At 37.9% G+C, this 24,818-nt stretch overlaps 1 protein-coding gene across 1 annotated transcript in view; it reads left to right on the forward strand.

Annotated features, from left to right (window-relative positions):
* The first annotated feature begins 704 nt into the window (after nucleotides 1–704).
* Ccdc126 (coiled-coil domain containing 126) overlaps nucleotides 705–24,818 on the forward strand; it is a 29,429-nt gene continuing 5,315 nt past the window's right edge. The window contains exons 1-3 of the mRNA XM_047561513.1: nucleotides 705–917; nucleotides 1,270–1,356; nucleotides 13,769–14,152. Coding sequence (XP_047417469.1) covers nucleotides 13,915–14,152 — 238 coding nt within the window. The 5' untranslated portion in view covers nucleotides 705–917; nucleotides 1,270–1,356; nucleotides 13,769–13,914. The remainder of the gene's footprint in view (nucleotides 918–1,269; nucleotides 1,357–13,768; nucleotides 14,153–24,818) is intronic.

Here is a 24,818-nt window from a genome sequence, read left to right on the forward strand (position 1 = left end):
TTTATTACTAAACATAATAAATTGGGGGGGGGCGGGGTTCCGACGATTTAACCCGAGAGCGTTTTATCACTGAGCTCCAGTCCTTTTTATTTTTTGAGACAGGGCCTCGCTAAGTCCCTGATGCTGGTCTGGAATTTAACAATCCTGCTTCAGCCTCCGCAGTCGCTGGGATTACAGGCTTGTGACACCACGCCTGACTTAACTGTAATAATTTATCTGCATATTCTTTTTGGATTGTCATACACATAATTCTATCCGTGAAAAGAGTAATTTTGTTTCTTCCTATTTAATCTTTCGTCCTCGCATTCTTTTTGTCTGGCTAAAGACCTTCGGTGGCAATAATGCGCACACTGGCACACTTATTCACTAGTAAGCCCGCCGGCCTCAAGTCAACAGCATCAGGAGAGAAGGTTGGTCGGGTAAGGGAAGGTCTGGAGACGACGGGCCCTCCTTCCTGCGCCGGCAACGAGTTGGGGCAGAGGGTATGCCCCTCACAAGCTACTCTTCCAATCCCGAAGAAGCAGCCAGCCGCCCCTCTCCCGTTGCCGCGCAACCGCGTCGCCCTGACCCAGAGCAGCTGCAGGGCTGCTAGGAGCACGTGCCGCCCGTTCCTAGGGCAGGGACTACATCCCCCATAAGGCCGCGCGCCGGGGGCGGCTGGTCGGGGAGTCGGGGAAGGGTTGGGCCCGGCCGGGAGGCGGAGCGGAAGCGGAGTGCTAGGGGAGAGGAGTAAAATCTCCACACGCCGGGAACCAACCTCGTCCTGACTTCCAACCCCCAGCCTCTCTCCATCCCGACGTGGAGGCTGCTCCTCCAGTGCGAGACGCAGCTGACGCCCGCTAATCCGCTTTGGCTGCGCCGCTCCGGCTCGGGAGCCCAGTGGCGGCGACGACCGTGACGAGAAGCCCACGGGCAAGGTAATGGGGAGGGGCGAGAGGGAAGCGCGGGGAGGTGGCGTCTCCGCAGACCCGCCCGGGCCGCCCCTCCCCCGCCGCGCCCCCGGCGGGGATCCAGCCCCCCGGGGCCTCTGCAGCGGCTACGGCGTCGGGACGGGCCGGCAGCCCCGCCGCGCCCGGGAAGGCTCTTTGTCCCTTCCTTCGGGCAGCGACCCTGCCCCCGGGATGTCACCGCCGCGACCCCGTCGGCCCGGGGCGGAGAAGCGAGAGTGGCTCTGGCTGCGTGAGCGGAGCGGGGCGGGCTCAGTCCCGAGCTGCGGGGATGGAGAGCCGGGGCAGCAGCCGCTCTCACTTCTTGTTCTGTTTTTGACAGCTCAGTTCTGTTCTACTTTGGGAGAGAGAGAGGAAGTCAGATGCCCTTTTTAAACTCGCTCTTCAAAACTCATCTCCTGGGTTACTGGTAAGGATGAACTTAAACGGCTGTGATATTGTTGAGCGTGGCATGAGAGGCTGGACCAGGGTTCGAACCCTGATTGTCTCGCTGCCTGCCTTTGTGATCTTGGTTAATTAGAAGGTTCCAAGCCCGAGTTTTCTCATCCAGCAGTCGGAGATAACACCTACCTTTAAGTTGTTAATATTAGGAAATGATATGCCTATTATACTACTGTTCTTCATTGGATGAAAAGAGCTTTTGAATCTAGTCCTTCAATTAACTACGACTGAGGTGGCCTCTGGACTTGTGAGTTTTGTGCTTTCTTTTGTTTAATCATTAGCATCCTAGGTGGTGTGTTTTTCACTTTATACTTTGTTCACCTTAAACCTAAGCAAAACAAAACAAAACAAAACAAAAAACAAACAAAACCTTAAAATATGCCGTCTTCTTAATTTCCGTCGTTTTAAAATGGCTGAGAATGTTCTTAGGAAATTGATGACTCTGCTTTTCTGGGGATCTGCTGTAGAGATTCTGTACAAGGACTTATTCACCTCCCCATCCTCCCCAGCTGCGTCCTGTGGAGATCCTTAGAAGAGCTTAAGTGTCCGTTTTGTCAGAGTCAGCATCTAGGTGTTCTGCAAACCTGCCAGGGGGGCTTTGCCGGTTTTACCCACTTGTCAACTTTTTTTCTACCTTCCTCTACACTTCTCACTGATTTCGTAATTTTAACCCCTTTTGGAATTGTGTTTCTAAGCTGTAGTTTTTGTTTTCAAGACCTGACCAATGCAATCTATTTGATAAGCAATGACCTGGAAAATTTCATGTTAATCCCTCTTCAGTTTCATTTGTTCTTGCATTGTTTTCTCCTTAATTTTTACTAAAATTGGTGGTGGGTTTTTGAAAGAAAAAATACTTGTGGTCCTTAATTGAAATTTTTCATTTAAATGCCTGCTCTGTATTAGTCTGAGTTCAGACACTTATTTTGCAATATGTGAAATAACATGTCTTAAGAAAATGTAGAATGGTAGGGGGGTGGGGAAAAGCAGTGATCTAGATGAATTGTCTGTAATGTCTTTAGTGACAGGTGATTTTTAAAGCAGTTTACATGAGGAAAAAAAATCTAATGAAGATGTTTTAGAGGGGTAACCAGAGAGCCAGAGTAAATAAGTGGAAAACTTATTTAAACTGGAAGAAGGCATATGGACATAAAAATTTCTGGTTCAGTTGAAAATGTTTGACAAAAATACTCACTTTGAGGAAAATGTTTCTATGTCGATGTTAATTTAGTGCAAAGTAGGATGAAGAGTAAGGACGGAAATAGGAGACCTTGGTTTTTGTCCTTAACTCAGTCACTATCTTTGTAACGTTAGGGTATTGTGTGTTCCTCCATTTCTTTATCTCTAATATACTGAACTGATAGGTTAGGTTTTCATTGCTAAGTGTTTTTAAAGGCTTTTTTTTTTTTTTTTTTTTTTTTTTTTTTTTGCGGTGCTGGGGGTCGAACCCAGGGCCTTGTGCATGCAAGGCAAGCACTCTACCGACTGAGCTATCTCCCCAGGCCTAAAGTTTCTTTTTAACATGAAAAACAATTAATATAGCTGGGCACAGTGGCTCTTGACTGTAATTTCAGGTGTTTGGGAGGCTGAGGCAGGAGGATCATGAATGCAAGGCCAAGGCCTGCCTCTGCATTTTAGGGAGACCTTGTCTCAAAATAAAAAGGGCTGGGGATGGGATGTGGCTCAGTAGTAGAGTACTCCCAAGATTAATCCCCAGTTAAAAACAAAAAAACTGCCAGAAATCAGAATCAATCTACCAGCCAGCTCATTCTTCTCTCTCATGAGCTGCATGTTTTTCTCTACATCCCCCCTTCCCGACACCCCTCCCCAGCTCTGTCACTGAGCTACATCCCCAGCCCTTATTTTTTTTTTTATTTTGAGTCAGGGTCTCACTAAATTGCCAAGGCTGACCTCTAACTTGTAGCCTTCTGCCTCAGCCTCCTAATTACTGGCATTACAAGTGTGTGCCACCTTGTTGTATTTATTGATGTATTTTAGATGAAACTTTTACCATATCACAGTATTAAGTAGTTTTCCTTTTGCTACATTATTTTCTGTTTTTCCCTTCCTTGCTTTTTTTACCCTATTTCCTCTATTTTTGTAATTTTCAGTACTATTCTCCCTTTCCCAAAGATGCCATCTAATATTGATCTAATATCTTGATACTGTATTTCTGTATCTTAGCTGGAGTTCTAGTGTAGCTTCTCTCGAGGCAGTGCATTTTGTTCTTTATTTTTACTTATTGTTTCTGGGAATTGAACCAAGCAACTATACCCTTAGCCCCAAGGCAGTTCATTTTAAATCTTAGACCTAATTATGGAGTGCATGGCTATGTCCTGTGTTAAAATTTCCCCCCTAGGTATTAGCTTCAGGGAATAGTTTGTAGACAAAATATTTCAGGAATGGACCTTTTCCCCAGAAATGACATTCCAGGGTCAAGTCTGCAGAGGGGTCATTTCTGGATCTTTGAAGAGAACTATCTGCACCTCTGAGCTCTGTTGAACATACCATGTCTTTTTGTAATAATGTATGCCTCTCTGGCTGTAATTCCTTTGAAGATTAATAAGCAGTGATTCTTCTAGCACCTTTGACTGAGTGAAAGCTGCTCTGCTTATTAGTTGCTGCTATTGTTGTTAGTAGTTACTTTTAGCTATAAGTCATAATATTACGAAAATCAGAGCACTGAATAAGTGCAAAGATGGGATTTGAATGAGATTTTAAGGTAGGATTAACCATTTGTTAATGTTTTAATGTAGTTGCAATGTTTGCATAAAAATGCAGGGAAGTACTTCATGCCAAGCAGTGTGAAATGAAGTGTTTTCAAAAACTTTTCAACTGCAGCTAATACCAAGCGATCTTTTTAATTCGAGACTTCATAGGTATATTACTGTGTGCACGTGTGTCTGGGCTTTTAAAAATAAATTGAGAAAAGTTTTATAAAATTGTAGCGTGTACAGTCAACTCTGATGGTTTCTATTTTATAATTTTTTTTAAAGTGATAGTTGCAAATTGTTAAGGTGATTTTTGTTCCCTGCTTTTGAAAAACAATGGAGTAGGCCTGGAGATGCTGGAGATGTAGCTCAGTGATAGTACAGTAGCTTGTGCCAGAGACCCTGGGTTTGATCCCCAGCACCAAAAAAAAAAAAAAGTAGTAGTTGGGTCCTGGGTTCAGAATTTGGATGCTTAATTTCTCCCCATTCGTTGGCATTGGATAATTATTAATCCTTTTTAAATTTTACTTTTCTTATCTTTGAAATTTTTTTTTTTTGTGTGTGTGGTGCTGGGGATTGAACCCAGGGCCTTGTCTCTATGAGGCAAGCGCTCTATCAACTGAGCTACATACACAGCCCCTTTCCTTATCTTTGTAAGGAAGGTTTTCTGGTTTAAGTGTCTGATGATTCTTTGCCTTTCCTTTTCTCTAGTAATGAAGTTGGACTAATGTATTTATCTTTAGGTTTCTGGCCAGACAGAAGCCACTGAAAAATTGCCTAAATATATGGTTGTTTACAAGGTGTACTATTTGGCAAGTGGCATAGTAGACTTTGAATACTACTTTTCTCCAAAGATCTTGTAAATTGGAGTGGAGACATAAAGGCTTGTAATAAATATAAAAATTTAGAAAGACATTTACTTGTGACTTGTTCCACTTTTGTGTTCTAAACAAAGAATATTTTAGAGTTTGAGAAGTTGTATGTAAAATGCTTAGTAACAATTTTAAGTTTATATGCCCGCAGATTGCTGCCCAGCCTTCCTTCCATGTCTCCCCTTGCCGCTGCCCGCTTCATTTTAGAACACCCTGAAGAATCTGTTTTTTCTATGTAGAGGCCCCCACATCAAATCATTACTGTTCCTTGTATATTACCAGACAATGAAACTGCTACTTTCCTAAGAAAGGGAAACTCAAGGCTTTATTTGCTTATGGTTTCCTTCTGTTCACTTTGGATGATTTCTCTAGCCCAGACTATTCCATTCTAGGGATTGAGAGTCCTTTCATTCTTATTTGTTTATACTGCAGATGATTAGGAATAAGGAATTTACTGCCTGCTCCCAAGATTCTGGTCAGAAAAGAATGCTAACGGTTTTAGTTGGAAGGAAATTGGAACCACATTTTTACTGCCTCAGATCAAATAATACCTTTTTAGAAGACCTTCCTTGACCCCATATCTCGTTTAGACTTCCCTGGATTTATCACCCAGTTTAGATATTCTTCAGAGCAATTTATCATAAGCTCAAATTAGGTTTCTTTTTACTTTATTAGTTGTCCCACTCCTTCTAAAGCTTAGAATCTAGGAGAATGGAATTCTGTCTATCTTATTTCACCTTTTTACTTCTCCAGTTCCCGGTACAGAGTAGGTGATTTAATAAGTATTTTGAATGAATGGATGAACAAATGAATGAATAAAACAAGTTCTTTCATGCTTTAAACAAAACTCTGTGTAGTAAGGCCTGGGCCTTTATGCATTTTCCTCCAAATTCTTATTTTGGGAATTAAAGAATAGTGTGTTTTTAGTGATCCTGGTGAAGGTCTCTCCCTCTAGAAGATTTTGTATTTATTTTTGTGTTACTTTATAATTTTTCCAATTCTAGTTTTTTACCTGTGTGAAAAATAATATAAAACTTACTTCTAAATCCTTTTCGTAGCTACTTTGTAATGCACTGATTTATGTGAATAAAGGGTATTTGAAACTTGATAAATTAATGAATATTCTAAGTTACACATCTTCAGGATTTTAGGATCACTGCCCTAAACTGCCTTTACTGTTTTTTATAGTCTTTTAAAGCTAAAAAGAACAAAATTTGGGGCTGGGGTTGTGGCTCATTGGTAGAGTACTTGCTAGCTTGTGTCAGGCACTGGGTTCAATCTTCAGCACTACATATAAATAAATGAATAAAATAAAGGTATTGTGTCCATTTACAACTAAAAAAATTTTTTTAAAAAGAACAAAGATTCATTTAATATTACAGTTCATTCAGTATTTAAACACAGCCTTTCTAGTGTAGGTAAAGAAGTCAGTGTGGTGAAGAATTGAGATAGTGAGTTAAGACCTATGTTCTGGACCAGTATGCTTTGTGCCACTTTGTTAGTCAACTTTTGTTGCTGACCAGAATACCCAACAGGAGCAACTTAGAGGAGATCAAGTTTATTTTGGCTCACAGTTCCAGAGGTTTAGTCCATGGTCGACTGAGTTCATTGCTCTGGGCCCAAGATGAGGCAGAACATCATGGTGGAAGGAGGTGTTGGAGGAGCACTGCGCCATTCATGGCAGCCAGGAAGCAAGGGCCACAGGAAAGATGAACCTTTCCAGGCCATGTTCTCAGTGACCCTCTTATAATCATGCCCCACCTGCCTATAATTACCACTAGTTATTCCATTTAAACTAGAATGAACTGATTAGGGTACAACTCTCAATCCAGTTATTTCACTTCCAAACATGTCTGCATTAGCATAGGAGCTTATCCAAATTATAACAGCCACTAACTGGTTATCTCATTTTAGATACTTCACATCTCTGTACTTCACTTCCTTTATCTGAAACGTGAGGGGATTAAATTGATTTCCTCTTGGGTACTTCCCGCTCAGAAATGGATAGTTGTAGATACTTTAATTTTACTTCCACATTTCCATCCTCTGTTGCTCTGCTCCCAAAAGAAATTGCAGTGAGGTCACATTGCTGCTTGAGAGAAGGTAGGGTTAGACTCAGGGACATGTTTAAAATAAAGTAAGGTGTTTCTTAATGATTACTGATTATTCACTAGGCTCTCTGGGAGATGTGGCAGCAGTCTTAAGGCTTTCTATCTTTCTTTTTTCTTTCTCCAAATTGAACCTAGGACCTTGTGCATGCTATGTAAACACTACCAGTGAGCTACACCCTCAGACCTTCACCCGCTGGCCCCTGACCCATGTTTTTGAGACAGGACTTAGTAAATTGCCAAGGCTGGCCTAGAACTTGTAATCCTTATGCCTTACCCTCTCCAGTAGCTGGGGTTATAGGTATGTGCCACTTCACCTGGCTTAATGCATTTTATTCTCTTAAGGAGCTGGGATTTAATCAAGGAGAGAAGACTGAGGCACATGAGTAGCAATACGATGTATAAAATTGATTGGTAAAAAGTGTGAGTTAGAAGAAGGTTAGTGTGGGCCAAAATAAAGTACTGAGGTTTTAAAATCCTCTAGCAGAAGTAGTATTGAAAAGAACTTTCTTACATGTTTTTGGGCTATTTGGAAGGTGAACTGTTGTGATCAACAATATGCTGTTATGTCATCTTTTAGAACTAGGTAATTTTTCAATAACTTAATGAAACATTCTCTGTCATCCACAAATTATGAGTAGAAACAGTCCATGAGTGCTAATCAGGAAATGTTAAAGTTTTTCTTCTGTTACCCAAGTTGCTCAGATTATCAAGAATTAGCATTGTTGCATAAGTGTCTGATGTTAATAACAGAGGTTAATATTTATTGAGTAATATGAGGTACCATTTAATCTTCACCAATATTAGGTAGGTACTGTTGTCCCCATTACATAAGTGAGGAAATCAGTGTTTAGTGATATAAAATATAGGGCATAGTTCAGTGGCAGACTGCTTACCTGACATGCATGAGGCCATGGGTTCCATCCCTAGCACTGAAAAAAAATTAAAGATAGAATATGTAATTTCATATGGAGAATGATAAAGAGTACCTTGTGGCAGGAGGTGGGACAGAAATGAGAATGCTCCTTTCTAAAGAGCTGACATTTGAGCCTAGTATTGAAGAATGAAAAGGAACAAGCCACAGGAAGAGCATTCCAAGCTGGGGATTAGCAATTGTAGAGAGCCTGGGGTCAGAGAATTTAGTTTTTTCTTGTGTAGCTACAGCACAGTGAGTAAGAAGGAAGTGGTACAAGTTGAGACACAGAGAGATGGGTGGAAGTTAGATTGTGTAGGACCTTGTTGACCTTTGTGGAGTTTGAATGTTCTAGGATCAGCAGGAAACTATTGAAGGGTTTTTAAACAGGGGAATGATACATTTGTGTGTGTGTGTGTGTGTGTGTGTGTGTGTGTGCAGTAAAAAAAATACATAACAAAATTTACCATTTGGACCATTTATAAATGACACAGTCACAGTAACATTAAGTAATACTCATTGTTATGCAACCATCACCACCATCCATTTCTAGAACATTTTTATCTTCCCAAACTGAAACTGTACCCTTTAAATCATAATTATCCCTTCTCTTTCCTTGGCCCCTGACAACTACCGTTCTACTTTCTGTCTTTATGAATTTGCTATTCTAGATCTTTTATATAAATAGAATAATAAAATAGTTGTCCTTTTGTGCCTGGCTTATTTAACTTTGCATGATATCTTTAAGGTTCATCTAAGTTGTAGCATGGTTCAGAGCACCTTTTCATTTTATGGCTGAATAATATTCCATTGTGTATATATACCACATTTTGTTTATCCATTCATCTGTTGATGAATATTTGGGTTATTTCCACCTTTGGGCTGTGAATAGGGCTGCAGTGAGCATTGACACACAAATATATTACTTCAGTCCCTCTTTTCAGTTCTTTGGTGTGTGTATGTGTGTATATATTCCACCCAGAAGTGGAATTTTTTTTTTTTTTCTTTTTAGGTACCGGGGATTGAACCCAGGGGTGCTCTACCACTAAGCCACACCCCCAGCCCTTTTTTCTTTTCACATTTTGAGACAGATTCTCACTAAGGTGTCCAGGATGCCCTATTTAGAAGGCTGCCCTCAACCTTTTAAATAGCTGGAATTAAACGGGTATGCTACTCACCATTCCTGTCTAGATACTTCATTTTACTTTTTTCTTTTTTTTTAGACATTTCATTTTGAATGTGTCTCCTCTCCTTAATTTTTCTACCTTGTGCCATAAAGACTTCATACCTTTTGTAATTTCTTCAATTGGAAATTCTAAAAATATTCAGGAGTTTATCGTAGGTCAAAATAATAATGATGGTGAAAGTGATGATTTTATCTTACTTTAAAATCTCTCTAGTCAGGGTGAATTTGGGATTTTTTTTTTTTTTTAAGTCATCAGCAGAAAATTGATATAGAGGCTTATAAGTTAAAGTTTAAAAGATTTTAGATTGTAGATCATTTTGGTGGAGGAGGGCTTTATAATCAAGAGTATGCTAGTTGGTAGTGATAAGCCCCCAGTAACAGTGTTGCCCTTTCAGCTTTCTAAGTAGTGACTCTTTCATGATCTAGTGGTCTTCAGGGGTGGGATCAGAACTTGAAACATGAAGAAAAATGGGGAGATTCAGAGTGCAAGTTCCTCTTTCATTTGCATCTTTGAATATTGCACGGAAAGAAGAGACATTGAATCTTCCCTTTTCTTTATTTTTCTTTCCTGAAGATTGAGGCTAAGAATTTTTTCCCTCTCTAATCCCTAATGTAAAAGTACACTAATAAATTACATTCAGTTGCTAAAGATTTAAACTTCTTGCCTCCCCCTCTCCTACTGTATGAAACCATTGGCATAACTCTCAGAGAACGGAACAGTGTATTCATATTGATTTTGGGGATTAAAGTAGTACCAGTGGAAATTACTTTCTCCTTACTTCACCTTCACAGTTGCCTCATCCACCTTGGCAGTAATGATTTCAGTTCCAGAAAAGACCACCTCTTTTCTACCTTACTACTTTCAAAGGTTGTTGTGGGTAGGTCCAAGTGGCAGGATTCCTGTTACACTGATGAAATGAATTATAGATTTGAATTTAGACACTCTTCCTGCAGCTGTTATTGTTGCTTTATAAGAAGTTTGAGGTTTGGTCAGTGATTCTCTAACTTTACTGCATAAAGAACTAGTGTTCTTTAAAAATACTGATGCCTGGCTCCCGTCTCCAGGCACATTAATGTAGCTGGGACTGGCTCTAGGTTTAAAAAAAAATCTAGGTGATTTTAATGTGAAGCATTTCCTTGGAAGAGACCAAAGACAGAATTGTATCCTTTAGAAAACTTACCTCTACTAGCTTTGTCTGGAATTTCTTGTGGAAATGAACCCTTAGAAAAAATAGTTTTCAGGCAGCCTTGGGTTGCTTTAGGGAAACCTCAAGGGCCTTTATTTCCTTTTTCTGAGGCATAAACAGACATCTTTTTTTTTTTTTTTTTTTTTTTTTTAACCCCCCTTCTGTACTGGGGATAGAACCCAGGACTCCCAGGTCCTGGACCTAGGCAAGGTCTCTACCACTGAACTACATCCCCAGCTCCCAGGCCATCTTTTCAACTTGGAGGCAGCTCTATGATATTCTTTCTTCCTGGAGGTCCTTTTGGAATTCCTTAGTGAGTGAGAGTAAGTGTTCCCAACTTCTCACATCTTTGCTAGTCCCAAAGATGAAACCTTTTCATGTTGAATATTTTACTTCTTATCACTATAGAAATCATGTAACAAACTTAACAAGTTGCAAAACATAAATTTCTTACTGTGATAGTTCCTGTAAAAATTCCTCACTTTCCCTAAGATGGGCATTTGCACTGCTTTCATTTTGTTCAGGGCAGTGCTGAGCGGACACAATCCATATGGAGTCCAGATTGGGAAGACCTTTCAGTTATGAAAGCCTCTTTTCTGAGTGTGATTGTACAGTCAGACTGTACAGTCATATGGAGCAATAGGAATCTCTATCTAAATTTTGTACCTGAGATCTTTGACCCCTTACATTGAGAATCACTAGGTTTAAATTAAACTAGTTTCCAGAGACTCTTCCCTTGGATTTATTTTTTGGGGATCATATGTTCACCAGCTGTTCCTGTGTCCTGTCTAGCACCTGTGTCTGGTGTTGGTTCTACTGTTTACTCTTTAAGACAGTGGTTAGAAGCTTGACATTAAGTTTGTTCCTCCTTGAAAGGATTTGCCTTATAGATGAGGCTCCCTGTGTTTGACTGTCCCATTACCTCCAACCTTGGCCTAGCAAATGTTCTTTTCTCTTCCCAATGCAATGTAGTCTTGGAATTTTCTACTTTAATGAGGCTTTGGAAAAACTATGAGTTCTAATAGGGCTAGTCTTAAGAAGTTTCTCTAAAGGAAAGGACAGAACCTGAATGGATATATAGATTCTATACTTTTGGACTTTTAGCTCTTACCAAGTTTAGGTAACTAAAGTCAGCCCAGACAAAAATCTTAGGCAGGTTAGTCTCTCTAAGCCTTAATTTGATCATCTTTAAGGGGAGAATAATAACAATAACATACTTCAAGACATAGAAGAGCCAATAAAGATTTATGAAGGAAGAATAATGTAAATATATAAAACATACATTCATTTGATTTTGCTAATAAAGCAAAGTTTAGTAACCCAATATTGATTTAATGGTATTGTTTTTATAAGATATAAAGGAATTTATTCTGTGTATGGTAACTAAAGAAAAAGAAGAAAATTTGAAAAGGAATTAATTCCTAATTTTTAATGCAGTTGTTGTTTTACTACAGCAATTATTATTATACCCATTAGTGGTATCATGTTTGTAGTGAGGTTTGGCAGGATACTATACTTCAACAAAAACAATGGGTGGTGTTCAAACTTGGAGCCCCAGAGTTTAGTGAAGGTATATTGGAGACTGTGGGGAGGCCAAGTGGACTGACTGGGAGTTTTCTGAGCAGGACAGGTGAATCCTCGGGGCAGAAAATGCCCCCTTTTACACATGCTTTAGCACACATATCTAATAGTGAGGTTGTTATTATTTTTGTACTGGGAATTGAACTAAGGATTACTCTACCACTGAGCTACATCCCCAGCCCTTTTAAAATTTTTTTTATTTTAAGACAGGGTCTTGCTAAGTTGCCAAGTTCTCCCATTGTTGCACAGGCTGGCCTCCACCTTGCAATCCTCCTGCCTCAGAATCTCAAATTGCTGGGATTACAGTGTGCCACTGTGCCCAACTGAGAAGTTTTGACTGTGTATTTTTTTTTGTGTGTGTGTATTTTGATATTTTGTATAAGATTTTAAAATATCTTCTTATTTTAAAAAGCATGTGTTCTAGGAAGCAAATTTCTAGAGTAGAACTATAGCATCCCTGATCCCCAGCCTGTGTGCTGTTCAGTAAATATTTGCTGAATAAAAGGGATAGAATGCTCTATAAGGTTTGTTACCTTTATATTGCATAGTGCTTATTTTTAGTCTCATCCTCAAACTAGGTTTTATTCAATTATGTGATAATTCCCTAGTAAGTGGATTAAAATTGAGATGTTTTGTTACATGAAGTTAAAAGGTTCTTAAAGATTATTTTTAGTAAGTTGTGAAATACCCTTGTAAAATGCACTGTTTTGACTCCAACCATTTCTGCTTAAAACATTTTGTTCCATTTGTTGTAATGAAAGCATTTTCTTCACTGGACATTTTGGTGATTCACATATGTTATTATTCTCCAGTTCTTTCTAGATTTAGCGATTGTTACAACCTTACCCTTTAAAAAAAAGAAAAATTGAAGTATAGTGCGTGGCATGTAGATCAGTGACAGAGCACTTACCTTGTACTTACCTGACTTCAATTCCTAGCAACACACACACACAAACACAAATAAAAAATTGATGTATAATCTTCTAGTTTTTCCTTAAATTATACAAATACCTACACAAATTCATACCTTTGTCATTTAAGTTGTGGAATTGTAAGGGTGAGGCACGAGGCTCTCAAGTTGGAGACCAGGCTAGAAAATGAGGAAGACCCTTAAAAGGGTCTGTGGATGTAGCTTGGTGGTAGAGTGCTTACCTAGCATGTGCAAGGCCCTGAGTTCAATCCCCAGGACTGCACCATAAGTAAATAAGTAAATAAATAAAAGACATTGTGAACTCTGAAATATGGGGAAATATTTTAAGAAATTTTAACAGCTTTCACCTTGGGTTGGATGCTTCCTAGGGTTATTTCCTTCCCATTAGTAATATCTTCTAGTAACATTTTTAAATGTTGGCATGCTTATATTGTGGAAATTTCTTATTAGATGGGCATTTTGATTTTATAATCTCTTTTACCTTATTTATAATTTTTACTTTGGCATTCATTTGTGTTTTCAATTTATTACTTTTTTAAAAGTATTGAGAAATAGCTTTTAGGTATTAGGTTGGTGACATGTATTTAAACAGATTTAGATCTCTTATGAGTCTTATTGTATATCCATGGTTTTAGTTACAAATGAGAGGAAACCATTCAAAGAGTTTTGTAATCATGGTGGCATTTTTTTCAGATATTTTCACTGAATTGACATTTATTTTTATTTAAATTTTGATAAGGTATGAAATGAAACTGATAAAATACCAGAAAGCTTACTTGGTGGGGAGAAAGTCGTCAAGGAAAATGGTATACTTCCAAATCAAAACTAGAGCATCTCTTTATCATTGTTTATTTTGTTACTTATATGACTAAGACTAATTGCCTTTCTTCTCAGTTTTACAGAGTGTATATGAGTGGAGGCAACCTTGCTGAAGATGAAGATTATACAATATTAGAAGAGTTTTTTTTCTTTAAAAAGTCTTGATTGGCGGCTTGTCTCCAGTTACTGCTTTTCAATCAAGTCTGTTTGCTTCATCAGAAATGTTTTTTACAATCTCAAGAAAAAATATGTCCCAGAAATTGAGTTTACTATTGCTTGTATTTGGACTCATTTGGGGATTGATGTTACTGCATTATACTTTTCAACAACCACGACATCAAAGCAGTGTCAAGTTACGTGAACAGATACTAGATTTAAGCAAAAGATATGTTAAAGCTCTAGCAGAGGAAAATAAGAACACAGTGGATGTTGAGAATGGTGCTTCCATGGCAGGATATGGTAAGATAACTCCCGAATATTTCTGGTTTTTTCCTCTTCAGTCTTTCCCCATTTAAAGATAGTCATGGAAATTGAACTCATATTTCATGTATAAGTCTTTACAAAGTAATTTTTTCTTGACTTTTTATTATAATTGTTTTCAAACATACTGAAAAGTAGAAATATACTCATATATTCATCACCCAAATTTAAGTTATTACAGTTTACAAAATTTGTTTTGAAGAATATTAAAAGTATTTATAGGACTGGGGCTGTAGCTCAGTGGTAGAGCACTGTCCTCGAACATGTGAGGCCCTGGGTTCCATCCTCAGCATCACATAAAAATAAATAAAGATGTAAGAAAAAGTACATTATAGAAATTGTGACATTTTACCACTAGGTTTTTATCTCTTTAAAAATATATATGTGGACTGGAGATATAGCTCAGTTGGTAGAGTGCTTGTCTTGGAAGTACAAGGCCCTGGGTTCCACCCCCAGCTCCGCAAATAAATAAATAAATAAATAAATAAATAAATAAATAAATACTATGTGTGTCAAAATGTTAGTGTGTATATGTAAAAGTATGTAATTATTTATTTATTTATTGCCATACTTGAGATTGAACCCAGGGACTTTGTTCCACCGCACTATGTCCCTAACCATTTTATTTATTTATTTATTTATTTATTTATTTTTTTCACATAAGGGAGATTATTAAGCACACACAGTGTCTCCCTGCAGGGTAAGAGAGAAAATGAGAGGAAAAGAGAAAGGGCGCATGCTAGAGAGAGTGGAAAAGCGAGGAGGAGAGAGAAAGTAAGTGAGTAGGAGAGAGAAAGCAAGAGAAAAGATGGTGGGGTGCTATCCCTAAGCAGTTGAATTCTGCCCAGGCTAACAGGGGACCAATAACGGAGAAGGATACTTGCAAGCTGACTGATGAACCAGTAGCTAGCTAGGATGTTCACAGACTGAAAAGTAGTTGGGAGGTGGGGAAATGGCTGCAGCGAAAGGGCGAGGAGAGCAGCTTTCAGACTGACAACTAGGTTATGATGCAGCATAAAGGGCAGGGGAGCAGCTTTGTATTACATTCCCCTGTTTCTGTTTTTATAAGAAAATCTTTGTTCTCCAGTTCTTTCCCACCTTATCTCTCCTTCCTGCCTAAGTACCTAGGGCTGGTGTTGCAGGTGAGATGTAAAAAGTCCATTCTCCCAGGGGCAATCTTCAACTTCCAGACTTCCAGAGGCAGATGGTTTTCATGGACTTCATTTACCATTTTATTTTTTTTTATATTGAGGCAGGGTCTCACTAAGTTGCACAGGTTGACCTGAAACTTGTGATCCTGCTAGCTCAGGATCCTGAGTAACTGGGATTACACGTGTGTTCCATCCCCGGCTTGTGTGTGTGTGTGTGTGTGTGTGTATGAAAAGGGCAGTTTTTCCCACTCCCAGCAGTCCTCAGATTTCCTCGTCCTTGGAGCCACCCATTTAAAATTCTTTCATTTATTTGGGGATTACCTATATATTTAAATAACACAATGTATGAGCCACCTGATTTTTTTTTTCAGTTATTGGCATTGTTTGCTAACTTTCTACTATGTGGGGTGAAGATTTACCTTTCTTTTTCATCCCAAAATAAATTCTACCCATCCCCGGGTTGCCTTCTCTGACACATGTCCTTTTTCTCCTGATACTTTACCTTGTAAATTTTGGTTAGGATAATACTCAACTGTTTGTACTCTATTAGTGGTATTCATTACTCAGCCATGTGGTACATTGTTTCCTTTCATGTACAACTTAATTTTCCCCTTAGAATTAATAACTATAGATTTTTGTTTCTTTGCCTATTTTTGTATTCCATCTCCCCAAAGTTACTTAAATATCTTCCTGATATGTTGAGACCCATTAGGTATTTTATTGCTTCCTTTATTTTGAAGGAATCTTTTCTGGCCAGGTTTGGTGGTAGTCCCAGCTACTCAGGAGGCAGACTGAGGAGGATTCCCAAGTTTGAGGCCAGCCTGAATAACTTAGACCCTGTCTCAAAATAAAAAATAAAATAAGGATTGGGGATATAACTCAGTGGTTTAGTGCCCCCTAATTCAATCTCCAGTATCGCCAGAACAAAATAAAGTCTTTCCTGGAATTTTCGGATCAGCTCAGCTTTGGTCTGAACTGCTTGCTCTCTAGGCTTACAGCATGATTTGTTCTAGGATCTCACTCTGCCATCATCATGGATATTCTCTTTACTCCTCTCTTAATTTATCTCCTATTTCCTAAAATTTTATAGCTTCTTCTTGATTTTAGGTTATTCCCTTTCTTGAGGAAAGCACAGGAAAGATAAAGTTTTGGGTTCCTTGTATATCTGGAAAGGTTGTTCCCCCTACAACCCTCATGCTTAATTGAAAATTTGGCTGGGTATAGATACTAGGTTGAAAATAATTTTCCTTGAGATTTTAAAGATTATTCTGTGTTCCACTCCATCTTCCATTTTTGAGAATCTAATCCTATTCTTATTCTTCAGTCTTTATATATAATGTATTTTTTGAAGCTTACTTATATATATATATTTTTTTTTTTTTTTTTTTTTTAGATGTTGGTGTACCTTTATTTTATTCATTTATTTATAGGCAGTGCTGAGAATTGATCCCAGTGTCTCACATATGCAAGGCAAGTGCTCTACCACTGATCCACAACCCCAGCCCATGAAGCTTACTTTTTCTAAAGTACGATCTTCGTTGTATATTGTTCTGAAATATCTCAATGATGTGTCTGGGTGGGGGTATCTTTGTATGTATCCTGGGACCTCAGTGTATATTTTAAAATCTGCAATTGATGTCATTCAATTCCAAGATATTTTCTTAGATTACTTATTTGATTTTTTCCTTTTTAAAAAATTTTTATTCTCTTTCTAGAGTTTTGTTACTTAGCATTTGGGTTCCCTGAACTTATCCTTTAATTTTCCAGGTTTTTATTTTGTTTGTTTGTTTGTTTTTTGTTTTTTTTTTGTTTTTTTTTTTGGTGCCGTACTGGGGATTTAACCCAGGGATGCTCTAGCACTGAGCTACACCATCTCAGCCCTTTTTAATTTCTATTTTTATTTTATTTTTGGGGTGTGATAGGGATCAAACCCAGGGCCTTGTACCTGCTAGGCAAGTGTTCTGCCATTGAGTTACATCCCCAGCAGCTCTTCTCTTTATCCTTTTTCTTTCTTTCTTCCTTCTTTCCTTTCCTTCTTTCCTTCCTTTCCTTTCTTCTTTCCTTCCTTTCCTTCCTTCCTTCCTTCCCTTCTTTCCTTCCTTCCCTTCTTTCCTTCCTTCCCTTCTTTCCCTTCCTTTCCTTCCCTTTCTTTCCCTTTCCTTCCCTTTCTTTCCCTTTCCTTCCCTTTCCTTCCTTTTCTCCCTCCCTCTCTCCCTCCTTCCCCCTCCTCCCCTGAAGATTGAACCCAGGGTGTTTAACCACTGAGCAACATCCCTACCCCTTTTTTATATTTTACTTAGAGATAGAACCTTGCCAAGTTGCTGAGACTGACTTTGAATTCAAAATCCTCCTGCCTTAGCTTCCTGAGCTGCTGGGATTATAGGTGTGCACCACTGTGCCCAGCCCTTTTGCTTTATTTTTGAGAGATTTATTTTCTAGCTCTTTATGGAGCTTTATTTTCAATTTATAAGAGCTCTGACTGTTTTTTAAATCTGAGATTATCAGTGGCAGCTTTTCTGGAGTGCTTTTGTGTTTCTTCCAGATGTGTCTGATGATCCCTAGCCTTTTGTCAATAATTAACCCCTTAAGTCCAAAGTTTTCAATTCTGTGCATATTTCAGCAAAATTGACACAAATGCATTAACATAGGTTAGAAATCATAATCTAGAGTTTATATATATATAGTTAATGTTATACTATAATTTTTAATAGTAAAATTATATAATTTTATAGTACATATTTATGAATTAAAGTTTTGCAGGGCGTGTGTAATGGTGCTGGGGGTTGAACCCAGGGCTTCACGCATGCTAGGCAAGCACTTTGCCACTGAGCTACACCCCCAGTCCTATTTAAATTTTTATAGGTGTTCCATTTCTGGAACAATGGGACAAAATTGGTTAAGAATGAGACATTAAGATTGATGGAAGTACTGAGTTGTTGGGTGGTATTTACTTCAGGATGATCTGGCAGGCACCTATCTTTGCTATAGCTTTAATGTTTAAATGACTTCTGATACCTGGAGTTAGCCAAACTTCACAGGTTAAGGGCATAGTCCTCCATATGACTGCCCTCACTTTAGACACCAGCCACTTTGCTGAATATCCCCAAGCCACCCTTACTCTAGACTATCTGACTACAAATTCAGGCTTTACCATTCCCTCATGTTTGATAGTTTGCTGGAACCACTCATAGAATTCAGTGAAGGTGCTATGCTGCTTTTTACAGTGTTATTAAGCAAAAGGGGACAACTCAGAACCAGCCAAAGGGAGATACACATAGGGTGAGATTTGGGAGGGTTCCAAATATGGTTTCTTTTGTCTTATCTTCGTGGAGTCAGTACACACAACCCTCCTGGCACATCAAGGCATATTAGGGTATGATAACATGCATAGTATTATTCAGCTGTAATCCTAGCTCCTTGGAAGACTGAAGCAGGAGGATCGTAAGTTCTGGGCCAATCCTGGCAACTTAGTGAGACCCTGTCTCAAAAACTAGAGGGCTGGGGATTTAGTTCAATATGGAGTGTCCATGGGTTCAGTACCTAGTCCTGGGAGAAGAATTAGAGTATTGCTGACTAAGGAAGCTTGCTCAAACTTCTCAGTGCAGGGGTTTATAGGGGTTTTATTGTATAGGCATGATTTATTGAATCATTGGCCACATGGCTGAACTCAGTCTCTAACCTTCCTCCCTTCCTGGAGGTCACCTGAAACCCCCAATTCTTCAATCACATTCTTGATTTTTCAGGAATGGCCAGCCACCATCCTGAGTTATCTCATTAGCACAAAAGATCTGGGGGCCTACTTTGAGTCATCTCATTAATATAAACTAACAGATGTTGTCCCAGGGACCTACCTTGACTAGCAAAGATGTTCATCATTCAGGAAATTCCAGGTACTTGGTGGCTACATCCAGGAACCAGATACAAGGACAAACTAAATTCTTTATTACATAACATTGTAATCTACCCTTTTCCATGTTTTCACTCTATGTAGTTTTAGTTACCTGTGGTCAAACATAGTTCAAAAATATTAAATGGAAAATTCCAGAAATACATCTTAAATTTTCAATTGCACATCATTCTGAGTAGCATGATGAAATCTCATGCCATCCCATTCCTTTCTTCCCAGGATGTGAATCATCCCTTTGTCCTGTGTATCCACTTTGTGTACACTACCTGCTTGTTATATAGCCATCTTGGTTATCAGTTGGACTGTTGCATTAACATTGTGCTTCTTTTGTTCAAGTAATGCTACTTTTTGTGAAGGTTTTTTGGTGTGTGAATGTGCTGTGCTGGGGATGAAACCCTGGGCCTTGTGTTCACTAGGCAAGTGCTCCACCGCTGAACTACATTCCCAGACCCAATTGGCTTCTATTCTTTTTAATAATAACTCCAAAGTGCAAGAGTAGTGATGCTGGCAATCCAGATTTGCCAAAGAGAAGTCATAAAGTGCTTCCTTTTAGTGAAAGGGTGAAAGATCTAGACTTCAGAAAAAAAAAAAAATCACATGCTGAGATTGCTAAGATCTGTGGTATGTTATTATCATTAAACTCTTACCTTACCTAATTTTTTTTTTTTTGCAGTGGTGGGGATCAAACCCAGGGCCTTATGCTTGCAAGGCATAAGGCCTTGCAACTGAGCTATATCCCCAGCCTACCTTACCTAATTTTAAATTAAACTTTATTGTATGTATAGGAAACTATATCGTATATGTACTGTTCAGTAGTTTCTGTAGTTTTAGGCATCCACTGGGGGTTTTGGAATATATTCCCTCAGAATAAGGGGAGCTATTATATCAGTAAATTTTTTAAAAATTTGGGATTATATCTAATATCAGTATATTTAAGTCTTTCCTTTTGAGCTAATCAGAAATCCCAGAGATTTCTTGCTGGGGAATTATAGGCCTATGAGTGCTCTGGGATCTGAGTAGAGAAAAAAGGCAGGATAAAGAAGATGGGTTCAGCACTTACTATGTAGACTTCCAGTTCTCCCCCAGTTTTCACTGTGGCACCCAGACCCTCAGCTGCTCTGCCCACATGAGAAAATGTACATCAGATCATCTTCAGCTGGGGAGGTTTGGGAGTGATGTAGAGAATTGAGGAAAATCAAATTGCTTTAACAAACAGATTTCACACTCCTTTTTTAAGTCTCTTCTTTACCCCTTTTCAGTAATACATGGTGTAAAATTCCTGAGCATTTTGGGGATGTGGTTCTGTGGGGAAAATTGGATTGCTTCTTGGCTTTTTCTGCTTTTTATTTAATTCATCCATTTCAGGTAAGCACTTTAGTATTTGGTGAGGCATCAGGAATTAGTGTAGGTTAAATGCATGTGTTTAGTTTATCATCTTTACCTGGAAATGTACTGGACATTCTCTATATATTCTTCTTTCCTTTATGATGATTTTCTTGAAGTGATGAGTATTGGTTTGTATATGCTTTTAAGAATCAAATATAGGGCTGGAGTTGTGACTCAGTGGTAGAGCACTTGCATAGCACTTGTGAGGAACTGGGTTTGATCCTCAGCACCACATAAAAATAAATAAATAAATAAAGGTATTTTGTCCATCTATAATTAAAAATACATTTAAAAAATAAGAATGAAACTTAGATGACTAGAGATGAAGGTGGGTGTAAACTGAGATGGAAGTCCTTGTCACATATACAGATACAGACATTGTTTTGCATTCTGTTTAGTTCAAGGACACAGATAGAAACAATGAATAAGCAGATTCTCACAGAACAGGAGAAATATTTGAAAGAAAATTCCTTCTAGTTGAGCACAATAATAGTTGTATTTTAAAAATCAGCCATCTATAGCTGGGTGAGGTAGAAAATGCCTGTAATCCCAGTGACTCAGGAGGCTGAGACAGGAGGATAGCAAGTTCAAGGCCAACTTCAGCAACTTAGTGAGATTCTTAGCAAATATTGAGACTTTGTCTCAAAAATAAAACAATCCTGGGTTCATTCCTCAGGATCACAAAAACAAAAACAAATCTCCCTCCCACAAACCAGCTATTTGTGCTGTGCTATCCAGCCGTGTATAATGGTCAGGTATCTTATGGATACCTCTATGGAGAAAAAAAAAAGTACCAAAAAGCAAAGAGATAAAACCTTTAAAAAAGCCTCCAGAACCGCTGCTCAAATCTTATCCCATTTTGTTTCTCTTTATTGGACTACTTATACATTCAGATCCATCTAGAATTCATTAAATTTTGCTTGTAGTAATGCTAGCTCCTCAAGAAAAGATGCTGATTGTACCTTGGTTTAAGGACATAGAGAAGTATATAGTCACAAAAAGTTTGTTTTGTAGTACTGGACATTGAACCCAGTGATGCTGTGCCACCGAGCTACATCTCCACATCCACAGGTTTTTTTTTTTTTTTTTTTTTTTTTTTTTTTTTTTTTTTTAAACAGGGTCTTGCTAAGTTACCAAGGTTGACCCAGAATTTGAAATTCTCTCTGCCTCAGTCTCTGTCACTGGGTTATAAGTGTGTATACTATGCCTGGCTATTTACAAAAAAAATTCTAACATTCATTTGTATTTTATAATTAATGAACTAATACATTTTATGTTCAAAAAAATTGACAGGTCAAAAATAAGCTGAATATCATTTGTAGTCCTACATAAGTATCATCACTGTTAATATACTTTGTGTGTAATTGTGCACATAAACTTGGTTTTAAAAGCAAAGATAAGACCATCTATGCATGGTAGTTATTTATTTATTGTTTGTTCTATTTAGTTATACATGATAGCAGAATGCATTTTGATTCATCGTACACAAATGGAGTACAGCTTTTTATTTCTCTGGTTGTATGTGACAGTCACACCATTCATGTAATTGAACATAGGGTAATGTTTGTCTCTTTCCACCATCTTCCCCCTCCCCATTTCCCTCTACACAATCCAACGTTCCTTCATTTTTCCCTTATCCCCACCCCCTACCCCATTATGTATCAGCATCCACTTATCAGAGAAAATATTTGGCCTTTGGTTTTTTTGGATTGGTTTATTTCACTTAGCATGATATTCTCCAGCTCCATCCATTTACCAACAAATGCCATAATTTTATCATTCTTTATGGCGGAGTAATATTCCATTGTATATATATACCACAATTTCTTTATCCATTCATCAACTGAAGGGCATCTAGGTTGGTTCCACAATCTGGCTATGGTGAATTGAGCAGCAATGAACATTGATGTGGCTGTATCTCTATAGTATGCTGATTTTAAGTCCTTTGGGTATAGGCCAAGGAGTAGGATAGCTGGGTCAAATGGTGGGTCCATTCCAAGCTTTCTGAGGAATCTCCATACTGCTTTCCAGAGTGGCTGCACCAATTTGCAATCCCACTACCAATGTATGAGTGTACCTTTTTCCCCATATTCTTGCCAACATCTATTTTTGCTTGTATTCTTGATAATAGCCATTCTAATTGGAGTGAGATGAAATCTTAGGGTAATTTTGATTTGTATTTCTCTAATTACTAGAGATGTTGAACATTTTTCCATGTATCTGTTGATCACTTGTCTATGTTCTATGAAGTGTCTACCCAGTTCCTTAATCCATTTATTGATTGGGTTATTTGTATTTTTGGTGTTAAGTTTTTTGAGTTCTTTATAAATTCTGGAGATTAGTGCATGTGGTAAAGATTTTCCCCCACTCTGTAGGCTCTCTTTTCACATTATTGATTGTTTCCTTTGCTGAGAAGTTTTTTAGTTTACATCTATTCCATTAATTGATTGTTGCTTTTATTTCTTGTGTTTTGGGAGTCATGTTAAGGAAGTCTGGTCCTAAGACAACATGATGAAGATTTGGGCCTACTTTTTCTTCTGTTTGCTGCAGGGTCTTGGTCTAATTCCTAGGTCCTTGATCCATTTTGAGTTGAGTTTTGTATGTATGGGTATTTAAAAACAGTATATGGTAGAGATATTTCTGTGTCAGTTAATATATTCCTACATCATTTAATAGTCACATATTTAAGCAATTCCACAAAGAATTTTAATCATATTTGTTTATAAAAATATTATTGTAAGTATTCAAATATTGTATAAATATATATTTATAATAGGGGAGCAGAAAGAATCTAAGTTAATTTGGCATAAGTTAATCTAAGTTGATTAGCATACTTTTTATTAAGGGTAAATAGTAACTTCAGCTTTGTTGGTCATATAGTGTCTGTTGCAATAAATGAGCATGACTGTGTTCTAAAATTTTATTTACAAAGATAGGCAGCCAGCCAGCCATAGTTGGCTAAAATATGGTGTATATGCATAATTCTCTAATCCATTGCTTTATTTTGAACCAATGGATTGTACTGTGCATACTGGTTTGTAACTTCCTTGTTTTGATTTAATTACTATGGCTATGTTTCCATGTTATTATATATAGGTCATGTTTTTTAATGACAATATCGTTTCATTTTATAAATGTACCTTTCATTTAGTCTCTAATGATGAGTAATTTGGTTATGGTCACCCCCCCTTTTTGAGTGTTTTAATCAGTTCTGTAGCTATTAGGGAAATTGAATATATAATTAACACCCCCCCCCCCCGCCCCCAAAGAATCTCTAGGCCTAGACGGTTTTGCTGGAGAATTCTGTCTGTACTTTAAAGAATAATTGACATAATTCTATATAGTCCCTCCAGAAAATAGAAGGAGGAAGCTTCCCAGTTTGTTTTATGAAACTGGTATTACTCTTAAACCAAAACCAAATTCAATATAATAAAAACTACAGATCAATGTCTTTTCTGAATATAGGTGAGAAACTCATTAAGAAAATATTAACAGTTCAACGTTGTATCTCTTTCATCCTACCTTTTCCTTTAATTGCTATCTGTAACCTTTATTCTTAATCAATGATTAGACCATACCTTCATAATTCATGTTAAAACTCAGCTTGGTGCCAAAACTCTTAGGTATTTAGCTTCGTTTTATGTTAATTTTCTAGGAGTCCTCTACCACCACTCCATGATTCTCTTTACACCACTTTGTCCTAGGTTGCTATTTCAAATGTTATTAAAAAGGTGACTGCCTGAGAAACCAGAGATCCAGTATTTATCTTTTAGTCTTATTGCTGAAGGGTTTAAAAATACATGTAATTATCTCTTTATTTGCCAGATCCTATTATATTTTTAAAATAATTTTTATTGGTGCATAATTATATATAATAGTGGGATCCATTGTGACATGCTCATATGTGCACATAATATAACCTTTTCAGTTTCATTTCCCAGTACCACCTCTTTCCCTTCCCACTGCTGCAATTCCTGATTGAAAGGTCTTTTAAAAAGGAAAAAAAAAAAAAGCTGTCTTTTTTTATTTTGAAAAATTTTAAATCTTCAGAAAAAAATTAAAATTTTCTGGTAAGGGCTGGGGTTGTGGCTCAGTGGCAGAGCACTTGTCTAGCACGTGTGAGGCACTAGGTTTTATCTTCAGCCCCACATAAAAAAATAAAGTTTTAAAAAAATTGTATAGTAAAGACTAGGAGTATAGC

The sequence above is a fragment of the Sciurus carolinensis genome, chromosome 8, assembly GCF_902686445.1.
Source record: "Sciurus carolinensis chromosome 8, mSciCar1.2, whole genome shotgun sequence".
Classification (NCBI taxonomy): Eukaryota; Metazoa; Chordata; class Mammalia; order Rodentia; family Sciuridae; genus Sciurus; species Sciurus carolinensis.